Raw genomic sequence first — 17,474 nt, 5'->3', positions numbered from 1 at the left:
AAAAGTAAAGGTTTACACATTTTATCGATACATAAACAAAAAGATATATCATTTAGTGTTTTTATTAAAACATTTTTGGTGTTGAAACGCTAATTAATAAAAAGGAAGATCCGAGTCAGTGACATAGTGGTTGTGACGCTTGTGTTTCTACCATGTAAATAAAAGGAAAATAGTTGCTACAAAAGGAAAGATTTTTGTCACTTTATTATCTTTACCCTCTATCACGCTTCTAGGCGAGATCGTTTTAATCTATTTTTACTTTATCCTTCGAATGAAAAAACCGGAAAATTAAACCAGTATTTCATGAGAATCAGCATCGAAACTTGTGCTAAAAAATGTTTTGTCGGTTTTATCTATTGCACATGACGTTTTTACAGTTGCGAAAAAAATATTAAAATATTTCCTTCTGCAATAAGAATTTTGCAGAAAACACTTTTTTGCCTCTACTTTTTACATGCAAAAACAGTACTTTGTACATCATAAATTTACTAAATGCTCAACTCTGGCGACGACGTTATAGTTTTAAATCCTAAATGGGCAGTGTTGACGGCCTCAGACAGGCGTGTCTGGAAAGATTTCGTCGTAAGGAACCTGCTTTGTCAGTGTAAGCATCAGCTGGTTGGTGGCGGTGCTCAGAGCCTCTGCAATTGGCGGCCCAAGGTCAGACACCAAGTCGCGCCAGTTCTCATTCAGGAAAACGTTCATCTGGTCGCCTACGGACGAAACCGAAACGATCAGTTAATTAATCACGCAGCGAATGACGTCTATTCCGCAGGTTACATAATTAACTTCGTTTTGTAACAAAAATTAGACGGTTGCGGCGTTCGAATTTGAAAAAAATTCTACTCACTGAGAGCTTTTTGACCTTCGAAAAGGTTCTCCAGGTTAATGTACGTTTTTGACGTTTCGAAGTCCAATGTGTTTCCCTCTGGTCTGAGGAATACCACGTTATCTTTGTTCGGTGGCAAAAATCTCATCTTAAAAGAGTAGATCACTTCCAAATTATCTGAGAGTAAAACAAACACATTATTAGAATAATTCATGATCTAACGACGCAAGTTTATGACATTAAAAAGCAAGAGTTGCAAAGAGTGCGTGTGCTAATTTCTAATTAAGACCTCATTTTGATGCATTCATAATTCATAATCTAGAGAAGTTTCTCACCAAGCGTTATGTTCATATCTCCGTGGCCTCGCAGCGGCAGCAACAGCACGCGACCGGTCACGTTGTACTGGCCCAAAAGTGAGATTTGTGGGATGAAGAATTTCCACTCGACCTCACCACTCGTCAGGTCATTCCTATTCATTTTTTCCTTGAGTAAAATCGCAATTTATCTATAGGGCAATCAAGCGTACTTCACTGCAGTAAATTGAGTATTTTTTAGCCCGATGATGTCCACATTCTTCATGGTCAGTTTCAAATTAATGGTTCTTGTACTGCCATTGTCGTCAACTCGTAATTCCGGAATGTGAAGGGGATCCAATGGCAAAAGGTTGTAGCTAGGAATACCTGTAATGTCACAATTGGGTTATGGCGGTGTGCATGCAGCAATCATAAAACAAATTATGATTTTTAAATATTTTCACAACACCCGCACTCAAGTTTACTTTAAAAAATATAATTACTTTATGCAATTCATGCGTTAGCAGGCAAATTTATCTCCTTTCCATAAGTCACGCATTTAATTATGAGTCGTAAAATCGAGAACAGTTGCATTCGGCCTGATTTCGAAAGTCAAGAGCAGGCTTCTTGTCTTTCACATATGGTGACCGGTGAAACACTTATAAAGTTTAAAAATATTTCATAGGAGCAGAGTTTTTCAGCTACAAACTTCGTACCTTCGGCCAGGTGAGGAATTGCGGCTTTTCCGTACTGCAAAATGCACGCCTCCAGTTTGGGCTGAGGAAGGTTCCTTGAGCATGGCTTCAATTGTTGTGCTGGTGATGTTAGAAATTAAATTATTTAGTTAAATATTAAGTTTCAATATGAATGGCAGTTTACTTTTTAACATTTTCTATTAAAAAACTCCAATCTACTCTGATTAGTTATAAATAACAATCAAAATAACATAGCTAAGTACGCAGATGGGATTATTAACTAAATTGTAATACAAATAATCGGCGGAATCAATTCTGTTTTAATTCTTTTAATCTGCATGGTCATAAAGTCAGCTCAATATAAGGAAATAAAAACATTTCCATCGACACTTCAAATTTTCTTTCCCATTAATTGTTTAAACATTTTACATAATCAAAACTATTGATCCAAAAACTTGTAATCGTTTTCTTCAACTTAATTCTCGAAATAAACAAAAAATATTGGCAATGTCTATGAAAAAATGAAATTGGGAAATTTAAAAATTGGGAAAATAAATTAAAAGGTCTTTTTGCATTCTAGCCATTCTAGTAACATATTGCATAGATGCCCTTTGATAACATTTGAATTTTTGTAAAAATATCTGCAATGTAATTTTTAAAGACACAGAAAAAATTTAATTCAATAAAATAAGGATTAAATAAAATTATCAAGATGCACTCACGTAGCTTTTTGTAAACCCTAGCAGCAGCAGCGAGCTGTAGCAGAGCAAGCAGCAAGACCGAAACAGTCCTCACTGGCTTCATGGTTGCTCTGAGAAAAGCGGCAGCAATTCATTTTCGGGTGTTTTATACCTCGTGCTCCTTCAGCTCTTACGGAATACTCGCGAGCCACTGGTTGGCGCTGCCTCTGCACCTGAAGGTCACTTTCTTATATACAAACTCCTCGACATGCAAGAACAGGTCCTCAGCCGCAGCCGCTTTTTTGCCGCAGAAATATGCAAAGCGAGCGCAAAGCTGCCACTTCAAAATTATATAATACAACAGAGTTAAGTGAAGCGTTTTGATCCATTGATTCGCGTGCTTTTAGACGCGAGCGTTTGCGTCACACGCGGCCGTCTCCCCGTCCACGACGTTCGGCATCGACACACGCCGCTCAACCCTGACATTGACATGTTAACATAAATACCTCTATTAGCGAAACACTCGTTATATCGAGATGTCTGAATTTTCCTTGATATAAAAGCGTGGGTCACCGCAATTTCGGTTTAGCTTTTTTTGGTGGTTGCCTTCCGCTTCTTTTACAGCTGACCTTGGCTGGTTATCAGCTTACTTTGATGAGAGAACATACAAAAATGTTTCCTGGTATTAATGAGCTCAAAAAATAACTTTTTAACTATATATTAATTGCTCGATGTGGCTCTCCTGAAGGTAAAATTATGGATCAGGTAACTTAATCAACTTCCTAATCTCATAATTATTGTAAAGGAAAACATATTCATTTACATCTTTAGAAAAATTGAAACTAGATCCATGATAGGATTTATAGCAGTCAGCAGTGTTTCAAAGATTCAATGCCCAATCAAATTACGTTATTTGCAAATATACAATTTCCGCTCCAAATAAGTAATAATTACAAAATTGTCCATATTATAAAATATGGAAAAATGCATTCAAATCTAACATCCAAGTCTTATCATCTGGTTGATGGAATTATCGGCCAAATTTTTACCTTTCTATGAGGAAAATTGGAACTTTATGTCACTTTCACGTCGAAATATGAATACTGAGATGTCTAAATTGATGGTTAAGTTAGGACGCACAGCATCTTCCACAATATGAATAAAGTGCGGAGAGGCATTTGATGACCTTGCAAGTGAAGTCAACTATTCCATGCTAGCGATCCGTCTTTTTAAAGTTAATTTAGATGTGAAAAACCAGTGGAATAATGCAAGTGCTGTAAAGTGTTCGGCTTACTCATTTCTCAACAGTGGGGAAGATAGGGAGGGAAAAATGCCACTCCTTTAGGAGGTCACTTCGTTTATTCTTAAATAGGCGAAATAGTGTTGACAACTGCCCAAAAGCATTTTTTAAGTTTGCATCACAAACACTTTTGAACCTTTTAGATCGACAGAAACGGCGAAGACACCTTCTCAAGTGGCTAATGTGTTCGTCGCTCACTTTCGCACTTGTACACGTTGATATGATAAATCGATTAATAAGAATTATTGTTAATATTGAGAGGAACTACTGGCGTTGAGAGGATTGCTTGATTTAGCTGCTGTTGGGTTGGTGGCGAAAGGGTTAGTAAACTTCTCAGTTTTTTGGCTTGATAACTAGTTTTCAGGGAACATTTCTTCGAGGGTCACGTGCCGCATGATTGCCTCAACGCGGTGGTTTGTAGCAGCGCTCAAAGCCTCTGCAATCGGCGAGCCCAATTCACCGACCAACTCCTTCCAGTTCTCGTTCAGGAAAACGTTCATTTGATCACCTGTTGGCATTGCAGAGCAATCAAATAAATGCATTTAAAATCCATGCAATTTTATTGCTTTTTAAGTTAATGAATGTTTTGGAACACCACTAATAAAACGATGTAATTGGAAAGCAAAAATAAAATGAAATAAATTAATTGTGATGAAATGAAAATACGCGATTGAGGGTTGAATAATATTTGTGTTCGGTTGATTATGCAACTCCTTTACATGGGCGTGGTGCGTGCTGCATAATCTTCACGGCACTCAACTCATTGGCGAGTCACGCTCTTTAAACAACGTTCACTTACTCAGTTCCTTCTGGCCGTTGAAAAGATTCTCCAAATTCATTCTAATCCTCGTGGTATTGAAGTCCAGTTCGTGGTTTTTTGGCTTCAATCCAGTTTTAGAGCCTTTCGAGAATTTTTCCACGTCAAACTTGTAGGTGTATTCAACATTTTCTGTTGCAGTGAGAAAAGTTTTACTTAGTTTTTTGTAGTTGCTAACGTTAAATAATGTACCCATTGTGATGTTAATGGATCCTTTGCCGTGGATGGGAAGGATCAGGATCTTCCCTGACACGTCGTATGTTCCAAGCAGAGACAAATATGGTGTGGTGCATGTCCACGAAACTTTGTCACTATCAGGGCTGAATCTGTAATTTTTTTAAAATATTTAAAAATATTTTAAATACATGCTGGACTTTGAATTATTCGAGTTTATACTCCAAGCACGGAGAGATTAGAAATTAATTACCCTGGAAGTTTGCTAAACATTAATATTACATCTCCATCAAAATCGAGACTTAAAATTAATTACTCTATTTTACTCTATTTAATTGGTATTAAAAAATTGTTGTATATAAGATAAAAACTATTTTTAATGCCGCTTTCCCTTAATTTTACTTTGAACCACCACACCCAGAACATTACCGTTATTACAAAAGCGTTAAATGACAGTCAGAAGTGAGCAGATTTTATGAGTAATTACAAATAGTTAAATGAAAATCACGAACTGGTTTTGATGAGTTTGAAAGCGTAATGACATATCAGAAATATGATATTTGATTCTTACTTAAGTTCTAGATTAAACGGTACTAGAAGATTGATAATGTGCGACATTTGATGAGCACTCAGTCCGTATTTTAAATTAACTTTCGTTCTGGGTTAATATTATTTGCAACCAGTGTTTACTTTATGCATTAGATAAACCACAAAAAGCTAGTTCCGCGTTGGGTTGAGTGGTCCAAATAATCGCGGCTCTCATCAAGGCTTCTTTAATGCACTGTGTTGGGCCACACTTGATGTGTGCACGAATGGTTACTCAATTATTTGTTCTGCGAGCAGACATTTCTCTCTCGTCAAGTATAGCCCACAGGGATCATTAGCGGCGCTGAGTGTTGAACAAGCCAAACTCACGCAATTTTGTTCACTTTAACATTTCGCAGGCCAACCAAGTCGACGTTCTTCATGATCAGATTGATTGCCACCGGCTTGTTGGAGCCTTTGTCATCGATTCCCATTTCTTCGATACGCATCGGGTCCATAGGCAAGATCCCGTACGATGGAATTCCTGAAATTCAAAATATAATTATCAATTTTGAAGAATTGGGCTATCCACAAGGCAATACCCAATAAAGAATTCCAAGATCTAAGTTAATTTTCTTGCCTTTGTGCCAAATACATGTGAGTAACAAAATAATAATTCCTGACTATACGATGCATTAAATCAAATAAAGTAACACATTAATTTGAATTTTTTCTATTCGAATTTACGGCTAGCAGTTAAAAAAAAATAAAAGATCAAGTATGTAACGGATTTCATCAATGGGTTTATTTTATTGCATTTTCAGCTCTCGCCATAAATATTTCTACTCAACCAGGACACAAGTGACGAATGATTTATTTTTTTAACCTCTGCTCAGCACTTCCCGTGGGCTATGAGCTCACGGGGTCCCAGATCCTAATAACACCGCCGAGCAGATAACATGGATCAAGTGGCCCGAGTGGCAGCAGGAGGAGCTTGGGCCCAATGTGGCCATCTTTTCGCCTCCCCGCACCGAGGTCATTTTATTGAAACGCCAGACATTTGTCCCTAAAGCCGCTGGAAAGGTGCGCAAACCAGCAAGTGGCGAGTCGGCGCCGGTGCGCCTCCCAGCCCGTTGAACTATTTGAGCATTTCGATTCACCAAACCTACCACCTTTTGCCAACTCTGACATTAAATCTCCCATTGCTTTGACACTCCTGAGAATGCTTTAACAATGCGAGCCAATGGGCTGGTTTTCACGTAGAAGGAAAAAAGCTTGTGTTCTGTGAAAACCCAAACCTAATTATAATTGTTGTTCAAAGTAGTTAAACAGAACCAGATTGCAAGATTTTCCCAAGTTAGTTTATAATGTTTGAGAGCTAATTTACCTTTGCTCATGAAGGGGACAGCAGCATTAGCACTATTCAGCAGGCAGTCATTCAGGTCAGGATCGTTTCTCGAGCAGCCTTTCAGTCCAGTGGCTGTTGAACAACAATTATCATCGCATACTGTACACTGCTCTGGTATATTGGCTAACCTAAAATTTCTACCTTTTGCGCTTAGTTAGAAGCGCACGGCTAAAATACAAAACCAAACCAATCCAAACTCGATGGTCGCAATATAAAAGGATGCACGTGGGTGCAGAACATTATTAATTTTTAAATTATTCACATAATTCATCCAGCCAGTGTGTGCAAAAAATCTTAAACCGAAGTGGTTCAATTAAGGGGAAGAAATATAGCACCTGCAGTGTATCGTAAAACATTGGAAAACGCATATAATTCAATCCATATTGCAGACAAATAAAAAGAAAACTCCTGCAAATAAGGAGTCTGCGTTTACGGCACCGAGCTTAAGGCAAGGACGTCGGCAATTTAAGTCGCGACGGTTTCCAGTGTTCAAGTCTCCGAGCACGGTGTGAGTTTTTTTATCTTTATCTCTCCAGCAAAAGCTTTTCGTTTGACGTCATTCTTTCTCTTTAAGTGGAAGGTATGGAGAACTACACACGTCCTTTCCTTCTAGTAAAGGAAACGTATAGCAGTTGGTTATTTATTTATTTATTTATAGAGCCCGCACGCGCGTACACTTTCTTCTATCTGAGCGAATTTCACTTACATATAGCGAGTCAAAGGAGCGAGGAAAAGAATTATCTCTCCGCGATTGCTGTTGAGTAACTTGCGTAATCTATATCTGTAATCACTACAAACTGGAATTCCACCGCACATATAATTGGAGCTTGAGATTGTAACACTTGATTTTTTTTCACGGCCATGTTTTCATGACTTCAGGCAAATGTTTACGCAGATATAAGTGTGTCACATTAATTTTTTATTGCGTTGAATTGGAATAAAGTTTAACCTTCTCTGAAGGCGATTGTAAAAAATATAAATACACGATTCCAATGATCCCAATTAAACTCTTTAATGAAATATTTTTCATTCAAACTTTTTGATGTTTATATTTGCACGATTTAGAACAATTCTAATCTGTTAACTTAAGCTATTTTCTCTACAGACGTATACTTTCTCTTTAGTAGAGAAGACTAGTTAAATTTCTTTAGAAGATGACCAGTTAAACCTAAAACTCTTGCAAATATTCACATAATTAGCTGCCTTCAGCTAAGTGGATAAAGAAACTAGGAAGTCTCATAAAAGCTTGCGACGAAGAAGTTTGAACACGAAGGCGAAAAGTAATTAAGAAAATCGGCAAAGACTCACGCAATTTCCTGGCAAGGCTGTTGGGCAGCAGCACCACTAGCACCGTGGTGAGTGCGAGCATTTGTTTGCAGCACTGCATCTCTGTCTCTGATCTGGCGTCTTTGACCGCGAGCTACAGGTAAGCCTTGCTTTTATAGCACGTTGCGAGTGGTGGCCGGTCCCCGCCAAACTTTAAGTCCCTGCTCTGCTCATACAGCAAACATGAGCGCTCAAGGTATCCACTGCTTGCTAAATTTATTCTTGGCTTCAGGATTTTAGAACAATTGCTCGGCTACGGAAACCGTCAATTAGTTAATCAATCCTTCCGCTTTTTTTTAATTTTATTTTAAAAGCATTCTTCACATTAATTCCTGGCTGAGCACACTATAATTAGTATATACTTTATGTTACTTAACATTTGGCTTTTGTATTAGTTTAGCCAAATTTTGCTTATGAATCTCAAAGTGCATCGCATAAATTAAATCGATTCAGTGAGGATGAAGATCATTAATATATAAATATAGATAAGGTTGCTCTCCATTCAAACCAAGAGATTTTTCAGATCATGGCCGTCATAAATTTTCACTTCAAAAGGTTAAATATTTATAAAAGTTTATTTATTCATCAAATGAGAAAACTGAAGAACAGAAAAACTAGACACAAAAAGATGAGACGGCTGAGGTCCTTAAATATTGATATTGGCTACGCACGCGAGCAAATGACACAATCATCTCTTTGGAATGCAAGGAATTTTGTTGTGGAGCCATCAAAGCGATGGCGAAGGGCTCTCTCAAGGAAATTTACCTCATATACAATTTGATTTTCGAGAATTTTGATAGTGTCACCATTTGGTATGAGCCTGAGACAATTAAAAGTTGTTAATCAATGGAGTTTTCCTTCACTCGTATTCCTTTTTGTCATGGTCAACAAGGTATATGTTATAAATGTTTAAAATATTATGTTGTTTTGATTACGCTTATAAATTACTGTGCAGGTGGTTGATTTTGAATTTTTTTTTAGTCTTTTACGGACAAATGTCTGGAGCTTCAATCAAAGACCTTGGTGCAGGGAGGCGAAAAGATGGCCGCATTGGGCCCAAGCTCCACTGCGGCCACTCGAGCCCCATGTTATCTACTCGGTGGTGTTATTGGAATTCGGCCACGGAATGTGCCGAGCAGAAGTTCTAAAAATATATCAGTTCCTTTTTTTCAAAAAAAGTGCACATGGTTCGATATTCTTTGCTAAGTTTTACGGCGAACTGGAGAAGAAAAATCGTGGACGTAATAATTCAACACAATGTCAATGCCCTCCGCAAACAGAAAAACAATTTCCTATTTTTCCATGATGTCACTGCTGAAACACATTTTTAATCACCTGAATTTTCAGGGGGGTTTTCATGTGAAGTGGAGGGCATTGACATTGTGTTGTGATCATATATATCTGTGTGTGTTTATTTATTCTCAAATTTAGTCACAATACATTACAGTATCACAGGTCAATTACAAAAAGTAAGCATGCGAGAATGGGCGATACTTCTGTTAAACAAGTACTATATATTGGATACTCGCCAATATGACCTAATGCCCTCAAAATAATAAAAAAAAAGAAGTTGGGCAGCGCCTTTTGCACTGTCAAAAAGAAACATGGCATCTTCTTGGCTTGAACCAAAAGATCAGGTGCAAGCCACCTCATTTTCACACTGAAATGTCCATATTTGGCCACGTTTACCTTTTGATGTGAGCATCAGACAATAATAATTGAAAGTTGTTAATGGACGGGGTTTTCCTTCACCCGGGTCCGTTTGCCACGGTCAACAAGGTAACTGTTGCCGAGCTTTTGTTGGTTAAATCAAGTTTTAAAACGTCATTTACTTCCGACTTGCCAATGATATCAATTTATTAATGAATGGTTTTCTGTTAAAAAAAAGTAGAAACAAGTTGTGCTCTTCGGTCTCTAATTCATCATTGCCATTGACACATCAAGCGGTTCTCTTTCGAGCAATTGAAATGCACGTTGGACAGGCGAAAAAATCACTAAGATTTTAAGGTCATTTGTTAATTAAATCATACTTTATATGCTTCCATTTGCATGCATTGTCTCCCATACAATGAATAAATTTCCAAGAGAAACTTTTTATTTCACACTTTTGGTTTCCAGGTGTAGTCTTTCGCGAAATTGCTTGGAGATAACCGCAGCCAGGATGGAAATCCTTTTCACCGACGCACACCAAGGTCAACAACAAAGAAGAAATAATAATACTATATTACTTCTGAAATTAGTTGGCTTCGGAAGAGAACTGAAAGTAGCATCGCCACTGTTTTTGCTATATATAATTTCGATCGGCATTTCGCTCCGTCATCGACTGTTATTGGTGGTACCCACTTGTTGGAAGAATGCCTTTTCCAAAACACTTCAGATCTCACGGACTTGGCCCATAGCGAATAACAATAATTATGATTCCATTGAATGAATTCATCCGAAAGCAGATGAGGCAAAAAATCTAAAGCGCATTAAGCACGAAGTTTTTCCTTTCTGTTTAATAGCGAAATGAAGGAGCAACCACCTAATGCCTGCGGTCTCTATTCAACTAAAGCGAGTTTTTTGGACTCACTGAGAGTATGTCATAGATGAGTTAGCATATAAATATCAACTGGGAAATCACAAAAGGAGATTACAACTAAAGAAATTAGAAAAAGAAACCAAATCAAATTATTCAGAAAAGACACGAAAGAAATATTATTGCCAACTTTTAACAAAAGAAGAGTAAATAATCATATTTACCATATTATGGTAAATGTGATAAAATCTGTGAGTAACATAATATATAAATGAAAATGTATAAACAAATAAATTTCCTTGAATAGCTAATCAATTTGGAATAAGGAAAAATGTAGAAAAATATGTGTCATAATTTGGGGAATAGTCACCCATTATCTCAGGAAAAATATTTTAGTTACAACAAAGAACAAAAAATAGTTTTTCGAATATTTCTGAAATATGCGACCACTCGAGGTTGTTTCCATGTTCAATATTATTTGTAATAGTTTGAACTCTATATTTTTTATCCATCTGATAAATTGGCACATTCAATGAGAGCAAATTTTTTTGTACATTTTTGGTATTTTACATACAGTTTATTTTTTTCTGATTTAATTTATTTTAGACTTGACAAATAAAATGCAACTAGATTTTTTGTTGATTATTATCTTTATTTAGGTAACTAATTGCCTGATAGCGACAAATTAACGTCTCCAAAAATATCGCAAACGAATATGAATATGTAATACAATTTAATAAGTCTAAGTGGAAGAAACTCAGTTTAGAAAATGAACACCATGCTTTTGCCTCCACACCAAGGTCTTTTCTTGATACGCAAGACATTCCCATCCCGTAAAATTAATTCACGCATGCTGGAAAGGTGTAACGCCGCCAGTAGCGGGTTAGAGTGCTTTTGCACGCCTCCCAGTTTCTAAAGGACGGGGCAACGCGAGCGAGTCAAACGTAGGCATCCAGCCCACACTCGACCCCGATTCTCACATATATATTGCAAATGATGCCCGTAGTTTAAAAGTGATTAACAATATGCTGGCCGCATCGGCCAGATAAAAATTATTAAGATTCAGGAGAAATGAAATGCCAAAAATATTTTAGCTTAATTAAGATAGCATTTTTATTTCTACATTTTCTAATGGGAATAGAGTAATCCATCGCTCTCCTTTTGCTGACAAGATATTTAAAAGTCAAGCTTTACTTCATAGCGCGTGTCATCATTTTCAGCTGGAGGGGCAAGTGGCTTTAAATGCAGACTATTGAATTCGTGTCTCTCTCGTTTCAGAAAAATTTACAGATTAATGTGACTCGACTTGTGTAGGAAACTATCTGCTGATAACTTCAGGGAAAACCTCCTTCATCGGCACTGTCTTGGCAATGTTGGACATGAGCTGGGTAAGCACTTGGTTCAGCGCCTCTGCGATCGGGGGGCCCAACTCAAGCACCAACTCACGCCAGTTTTCGTTAAGGAACCGGTTCATGTGGTCACCTACCCCGAAAAGAATAAAATCATTTCAGTCTCAAATTTACATTAGAAAGCTTACTCAGCGTCTTTTCTCCGTCGAAAAGATTTTCCAGGTTGATATGTGCCTTGGTGGTATCGAATTCCAGTTTGCTGTCGGCAGGGTTCAGGTAAAGTTCTCCCTTCTTTCCTGGGGCCAGTCCCATGTTGAACCCATAGTGAACATTCACATTTTCTGAGGCAAAAACCAAATATCACAGCTGCAGATTGTTAATGGGGGAAGATAATATGTATTTACCCAAAGTAATGTTCATGTCGCCTCGTCCTCTCAGGGGTAGAAGCAACACCTTGCCATTAATTGTGTACTTTCCCAACAAGGCCACTTGTGGTACAGTGAGCTTCCAACTCATCCTTTCACGGGCCAGGTCGATTCTGCGGAAAATCATTATATTTTGCTTGTAATATATTTATTATATTCTAAAAACTCACCTGGCATATTCAAGATTAGCATTTCTCAGTCCAACAACGTCAACGTCTTTCATTTTTAGTGAGAGTGACACTTGACGAGTTGAACCCTCAGGGGGCTCAGCAACGTCCAACAGGTCGATCCGCAAAGGGTCCAAAACAGGCACTCCATAAGAAGGGATTCCTAAAATTAAAAATTTAAGTGGAATGATAACTAAAAATGAACAATCAAACCTTTCCAAATGTTCGGGATTGCCGCTCTTCCGTTTAACACGGCGCACTTGTTCAGGTCGGGGTCGTTTCGAGAGCAAGGCTTAATTTCAGCAGCTGGAAAAAGAAAGAAGAATTAGGTTAATTTACTTGCTTACTGCATGCTCCTCTTTGGAATAAAGAAAACAATTTTAACAGATATTGTTGCTAAAAAGACCTAACTAACAGATAATTTTTTTCCAAAATATTAACTAGAGTTTGAGGAATAAAATCAGTTACTACATGATGATTTATTTTATTAAATCGCAGTTTTTTTAAATTGCAGCTTCGTATAGGCAACAAGTTAGTCAATAAAAATTCTGCCTTCAAGCTGTATGATTTTCTCTGTTTCAATCAAGCAGAAACTAATGGTTCACAGTGACGATAACCAACGCATCAAGTCATCGTCGTCTTGTCGACCTTTCAAGTCAGATCACAAAAATTAACACGTTTCAGACAGTGACGTAAATTATCATCGTCACACATATATCAAACGAATTTTCGTATATAGATTGAATATTCAGCTGCTCAAGATGTTGTTTTTCCTCAAGTGCACTTCAGATATGGATATTTAGAAATGAAGTATCTTTTACACTTATTGATTGCTGAACTACTAATATCTGCTATACTTAAAATTTATAAAAATACGCGTATTTGTTACAAAATAATAATATTAAAATAAACAATCTATCCTCTTCATCGTTGACGAACACTTATTTCTGGTTAACTTTTAACAAATCAAACAATGTTTCTAATTTGCTCTTTTAGTATAGAGGGCTGTTATAATTGAAAATATTTTCTGTTTGCTATTTTAAAATAGAAAAAAATTGTATCCGTAACTTCAGTTGCGGGAAACAATGTTTTGCAAACTTACGAAGTTTTCTGGCGGAGGTAGTAGCGAAAAGGACGGCAAGTGCCACCATGCTGGCGCTCACCCGCACCATTGTCATCTCTTTCTGCGACGAATCTAGGCAGAAAAGTGTACAGGTCGGCGGACTGATGCCACCTTTTATACTAGTAACAAGGGGCACGTGGTGCAGATGCCTCGGAATAGGTGGAGAGAAGCGAACGATAAGCGCCGAGGTTGGGTTTACTCCGATCCTGCGATGATTATTGCCCCGGCTGACTGACCGGCCGGCCGCCAAGGTTAATGCCAAGGATAAACTCGCAAAGCAGTTCTTTTCTCAGCGGCTCTGCACGCAGTATTATTGCAATTAATAAACACACTCACGCACAGAACAAGAGCCGCCGTATTTACGCACTGCCGGGTCCCAGGTTTTGGCCGCTGTTGCTACCTATGGACGCACACAAATTTCAGAGCAGGGGAATCCCGGCCGGCCCAGCGCGTGAATTTAACTCCACACAATTTCTACTTGAGTGCGTGTCCAGCTTTTTAAACTATATAATATATGCACTGGTTTCTATGTTTCGAATCAGTGTATTTTCTTGTTAGAGTTGAGTTTCGATATCTATAATTTCTTCACTTTTTGCAGTGCGAAACACGCATAACTGATGCACACTATTTTCCAGTTAAGGCACTTTTTGCGCCTCAAAGAAAACGTTAATTGCGCATACTAGTTGAGTCTCATAAGAATAACATTCTAATGACAACTAGAAAAACTTGATTGTTGCTAATTAGACACCTCACCACTTGCCATTTAAAGTAATATCGTTGAAAATGAGTCGGTTGCTATCAATTGTGCGCTAACTTGATAATTTCAGCAGCTATGCAACGTGTTGAGCAAGATAAAAGTGCGGGTTGCATAAAGTCGGCTCGAATAACCCTTTTCACAGTTGTGAAATTTCTCAATTTAACAAAACAAGAAATCGCAACCTTCTGGAATGCGACAAATTATATGGTTACGACTTTTGGTAATGATAATATATTAAATATTGTTCTGTCCTTGCTATTGAGGTCGAATCCGATTTTCTCCTTTCCTCTTTTTGGTTTGTTCCCCAAATATGAACCAAAAGTTGCCTTTGTCATTGCATAAACAATAAACAACGCTGACGAGACCACAGTAATTAATTTCAATTGTCTACAGTATCTCTTTATGAAAAGTTATATTTAATGGTCTCAAACAAAAAATACAGCTTATATACTGTTAGTGAATATTAATCTCCGCTTTCCTGCAACGCTCCAGTCAAGGATTTTTGCGGCAGGTGAATGATTCTTGAGAGTCAAAGGATGCATCTGATCTGCAGCGAGAAAGAGGAAATCGATGCTGCAAAGCTTGCATCCCGTGCGGAGTTTTTTCTCCATTTAATATATTGATGCTTTATGCAGTTATCTTATTACTATTTTCTTGTTAGATTAAGTTGACAAGTGAATCGTTCCAGATCGTCAGGTTCGTGAGAGAAGCATAATTTTATCTCGCCATGTTCAGTAATTCATATTTATCATTTGAAAATTGACAGGTCATATAGGATTCATATTCATGGCCATCATTATGTGGAGCTATTTATATATCATCGGAGTTTTCTAGCGATTTATTTATTTAATTTTTTTATTTGTCTACATACAACGATATAGTAATTGAAGCTAATTAGTTCCTATTACCGCGTATTTACAAATAAAGTCACACAAAATCAAATTGAACAAAGAAGATAAAGAAACATTTAAACTGTTAGAAGCTAACAAAATAGAAATATTAATATTATTTGACGATTTTCGCGATAGGATTAAGGGTAATTGTCAATTTTTACCGACTTTATTTGCCCATCCTGAATTTTACATATGTTGTTAGGGATGTTTCATAGTGTGTAACCTGAAATTTTGAGCAAAATATTCGGGGGCTTTTGTTGGGAAATCGCAATTTTCGAAAATTGAAATTTTCAGATAGTAAATCCGAAATATCAAGTTATCTTCGGTCCAGATTGGAATTTCGATGTGGTTTTTTCAACTCCAGGCGTAACTTTTTGAGTAGAACATGTTTGCCATTGATCAAAAATTTGTAGGTCAAAGGTCAAGGTCACAAATTCGCATGCCAAATGTTTGGTTAAAAATATCGCAAAATACGCCCCCTCGGATTTTTTTCATGAAAACGTAAAAAATGTAGCCCTAAATGCGTAGAATCGAATGGTGAAGAGAAATCGATGGGCACTCTCATAGATCGCGAGATATATTGAATTTAAGGATTCGTGTCGAGCGTCCGGCACGACGACAACATCATCCGGCGATTTTACTTTCGTAATTTACGTCGCAATTTGATCTGTGACCCCACATGTTATGCATATGATTACCTAGAAAAATAAACGAGCTTTCCAGTGGTGTGCTTAAAATTTTTCTTGGTCTCAAACTTTTCAAGTAATAGCGGCGCGCGAAAAGAAAATATAAAATTTTCAAATATTGACATTTTTGCAAATCTCAAAACTCGGGTTCTAATCATCAGAATTGCAAAAACTACCCACCGTTGGACTCGTCTCGACCTACCCTAACCAGCTGAAAGGTTTAGGGGTGCTTTTACCCCCTACCCCCTAAGATGCTACACTTTTTTTACTTTTTTTGAGGGGGTTTAAGTATATAAACTCGGAAAAGTCGGAAAAAATTGACAATTACCCTGAATCCTATTGCGAAAATCGTCATTTATGATAATTAGTGTTTTATTGCCTCCTTGGTCCTTTAAAGAGTTAAGTATAATTAGTCATGCTTATGTTATTTTCCAAATTTCAGTATGATTTCAAACTCGAAAGAGAATAGTGTGTTCAAAATAGGACGACGTGCAAAATATGCATAAATACTAACAATATATCGATAATAAAACTTTTTAATTTACATAGAACGTAATTTAAAAAATGCACTGCGAATAAAACAATTAAAAAAACTTGATCCTTTAGAAACAAGTTTATATGTAGATTCTAGAACAAGGTGTTGGTTCTAGTTCAAAGAACGCTTGCGAAACATGCACGCTTCAAACGTCTAGACAACGGCTGGGGCAGGTAGCCAGGTAACATATATATATATATATATATATATATATATATATATATATATATATATATATTATAGCGGCAATATTGCGCCAGGAGTAGTGTTGTCTTCGTTCAAATATAGAGGTCGCGTGAGGCAGAGGCTGCAATAATTGCCCTTCCAGTTAAATTCAGTGCCTCGAGATGTCGGTCTGTCGTAGAAAAATTTACTAAGTTGCTATATCATTTTGTGGTGCTCAGAAGATACCAATCATCCAAAATGAATTAAATTGTTTAGGTATCTTGAAATTTGTGTGGCTTTTGTGGCTAAAAACGCAAAAGCTAATTGCTCGTACGACGGCCGTTAGTCTCGCTAAATAATACATGCGGGGGAGTCAACAACCCCGGAGCGTCCAGCTGCTGTGGGTCACGAACGTGGGGTTGATGTTGCGTGTTGCGTTTTCAAAATATTGACCAGTCAAACCACAAAGGTCGATGACCATTGCACTGAAACAGGTGGCTGTACAGTGTGTTACCAGAATACCTAAATTTTTGGTCATGAAATAAACGAAAGGGAAAAAATCTCTTCACGTGCTTGCGAAAGAGGGATTTCTTCCAATTTTAAGATTTAACTGTATGAATATTTCGCTAAACACTATGAGTGTAAAATATAAATTTTAAAATTTACGTCACAAAAAATTTAAGAACACCAATGAGCATACATGCATTTCACTTTCAGTAGTAATATCCGTGATATGTAGAATGATAGTAATAAAATGGATTTTTATGCAAGAGAAAGGTGCTAAATCCGAAATCAGTTTATTTGAGATA

At 37.2% G+C, this 17,474-nt stretch overlaps 2 protein-coding genes across 2 annotated transcripts; both read right to left on the bottom strand.

Annotated features, from left to right (window-relative positions):
- Positions 1 to 46: 46 nt before the first annotated feature.
- Positions 47 to 8,264, bottom strand: LOC135937549 (uncharacterized). The gene is made up of 12 exons (XM_065480703.1): positions 8,030 to 8,264; positions 6,701 to 6,793; positions 5,704 to 5,857; positions 4,807 to 4,940; positions 4,597 to 4,746; positions 4,152 to 4,305; positions 2,540 to 2,646; positions 1,839 to 1,937; positions 1,356 to 1,509; positions 1,165 to 1,298; positions 851 to 1,006; positions 47 to 713 (listed from the first exon to the last, which is right to left on the bottom strand). Exons 1-12 carry the CDS (start codon positions 8,106 to 8,108, stop codon positions 553 to 555), a joined length of 1,575 nt encoding a protein of 524 aa, XP_065336775.1. The 5' UTR covers positions 8,109 to 8,264; the 3' UTR covers positions 47 to 552.
- Positions 8,265 to 11,876: 3,612 nt separating this feature from the next.
- Positions 11,877 to 13,769, bottom strand: LOC135936708 (protein takeout-like). The gene is made up of 6 exons (XM_065479632.1): positions 13,609 to 13,769; positions 12,720 to 12,812; positions 12,510 to 12,669; positions 12,319 to 12,452; positions 12,103 to 12,255; positions 11,877 to 12,047 (listed from the first exon to the last, which is right to left on the bottom strand). The coding sequence occupies exons 1-6, from the start codon at positions 13,682 to 13,684 to the stop codon at positions 11,884 to 11,886; spliced, it is 780 nt and encodes a 259-aa protein (XP_065335704.1). The 5' UTR covers positions 13,685 to 13,769; the 3' UTR covers positions 11,877 to 11,883.
- Between the last annotated feature and the right edge of the window lie 3,705 nt (positions 13,770 to 17,474).

Source organism: Cloeon dipterum, chromosome 2, assembly GCF_949628265.1.
Source record: "Cloeon dipterum chromosome 2, ieCloDipt1.1, whole genome shotgun sequence".
NCBI lineage: Eukaryota > Metazoa > Arthropoda > Insecta > Ephemeroptera > Baetidae > Cloeon > Cloeon dipterum.
The sequence above is the reverse complement of the archived record's forward strand: the minus strand, read 5'-3'. Positions and strand labels throughout refer to the sequence as shown.

Excerpts from the sequence above, each read along its gene's own strand:
- LOC135937549 (XM_065480703.1), bottom strand. The coding sequence starts at position 8,108 with ATGCAGTGCTGCAAACAAATGCTCGCACTCACCACGGTGCTAGTGGTG. Across the intron at positions 5,858-6,700 it reads TGTCCCCTTCATGAGCAAAG|GAATTCCATCGTACGGGATC; the intron begins GTAAATTAGCTC and ends TTTGAATTTCAG. Across the intron at positions 1,938-2,539 it reads TAGGGTTTACAAAAAGCTAC|CACAACAATTGAAGCCATGC; the intron begins GTGAGTGCATCT and ends TAACATCACCAG.
- LOC135936708 (XM_065479632.1), bottom strand. The coding sequence starts at position 13,684 with ATGACAATGGTGCGGGTGAGCGCCAGCATGGTGGCACTTGCCGTCCTT. Across the intron at positions 12,670-12,719 it reads AATCCCGAACATTTGGAAAG|GAATCCCTTCTTATGGAGTG; the intron begins GTTTGATTGTTC and ends TTTTAATTTTAG. Across the intron at positions 12,048-12,102 it reads CGACGGAGAAAAGACGCTGA|GTGACCACATGAACCGGTTC; the intron begins GTAAGCTTTCTA and ends TTTTCGGGGTAG.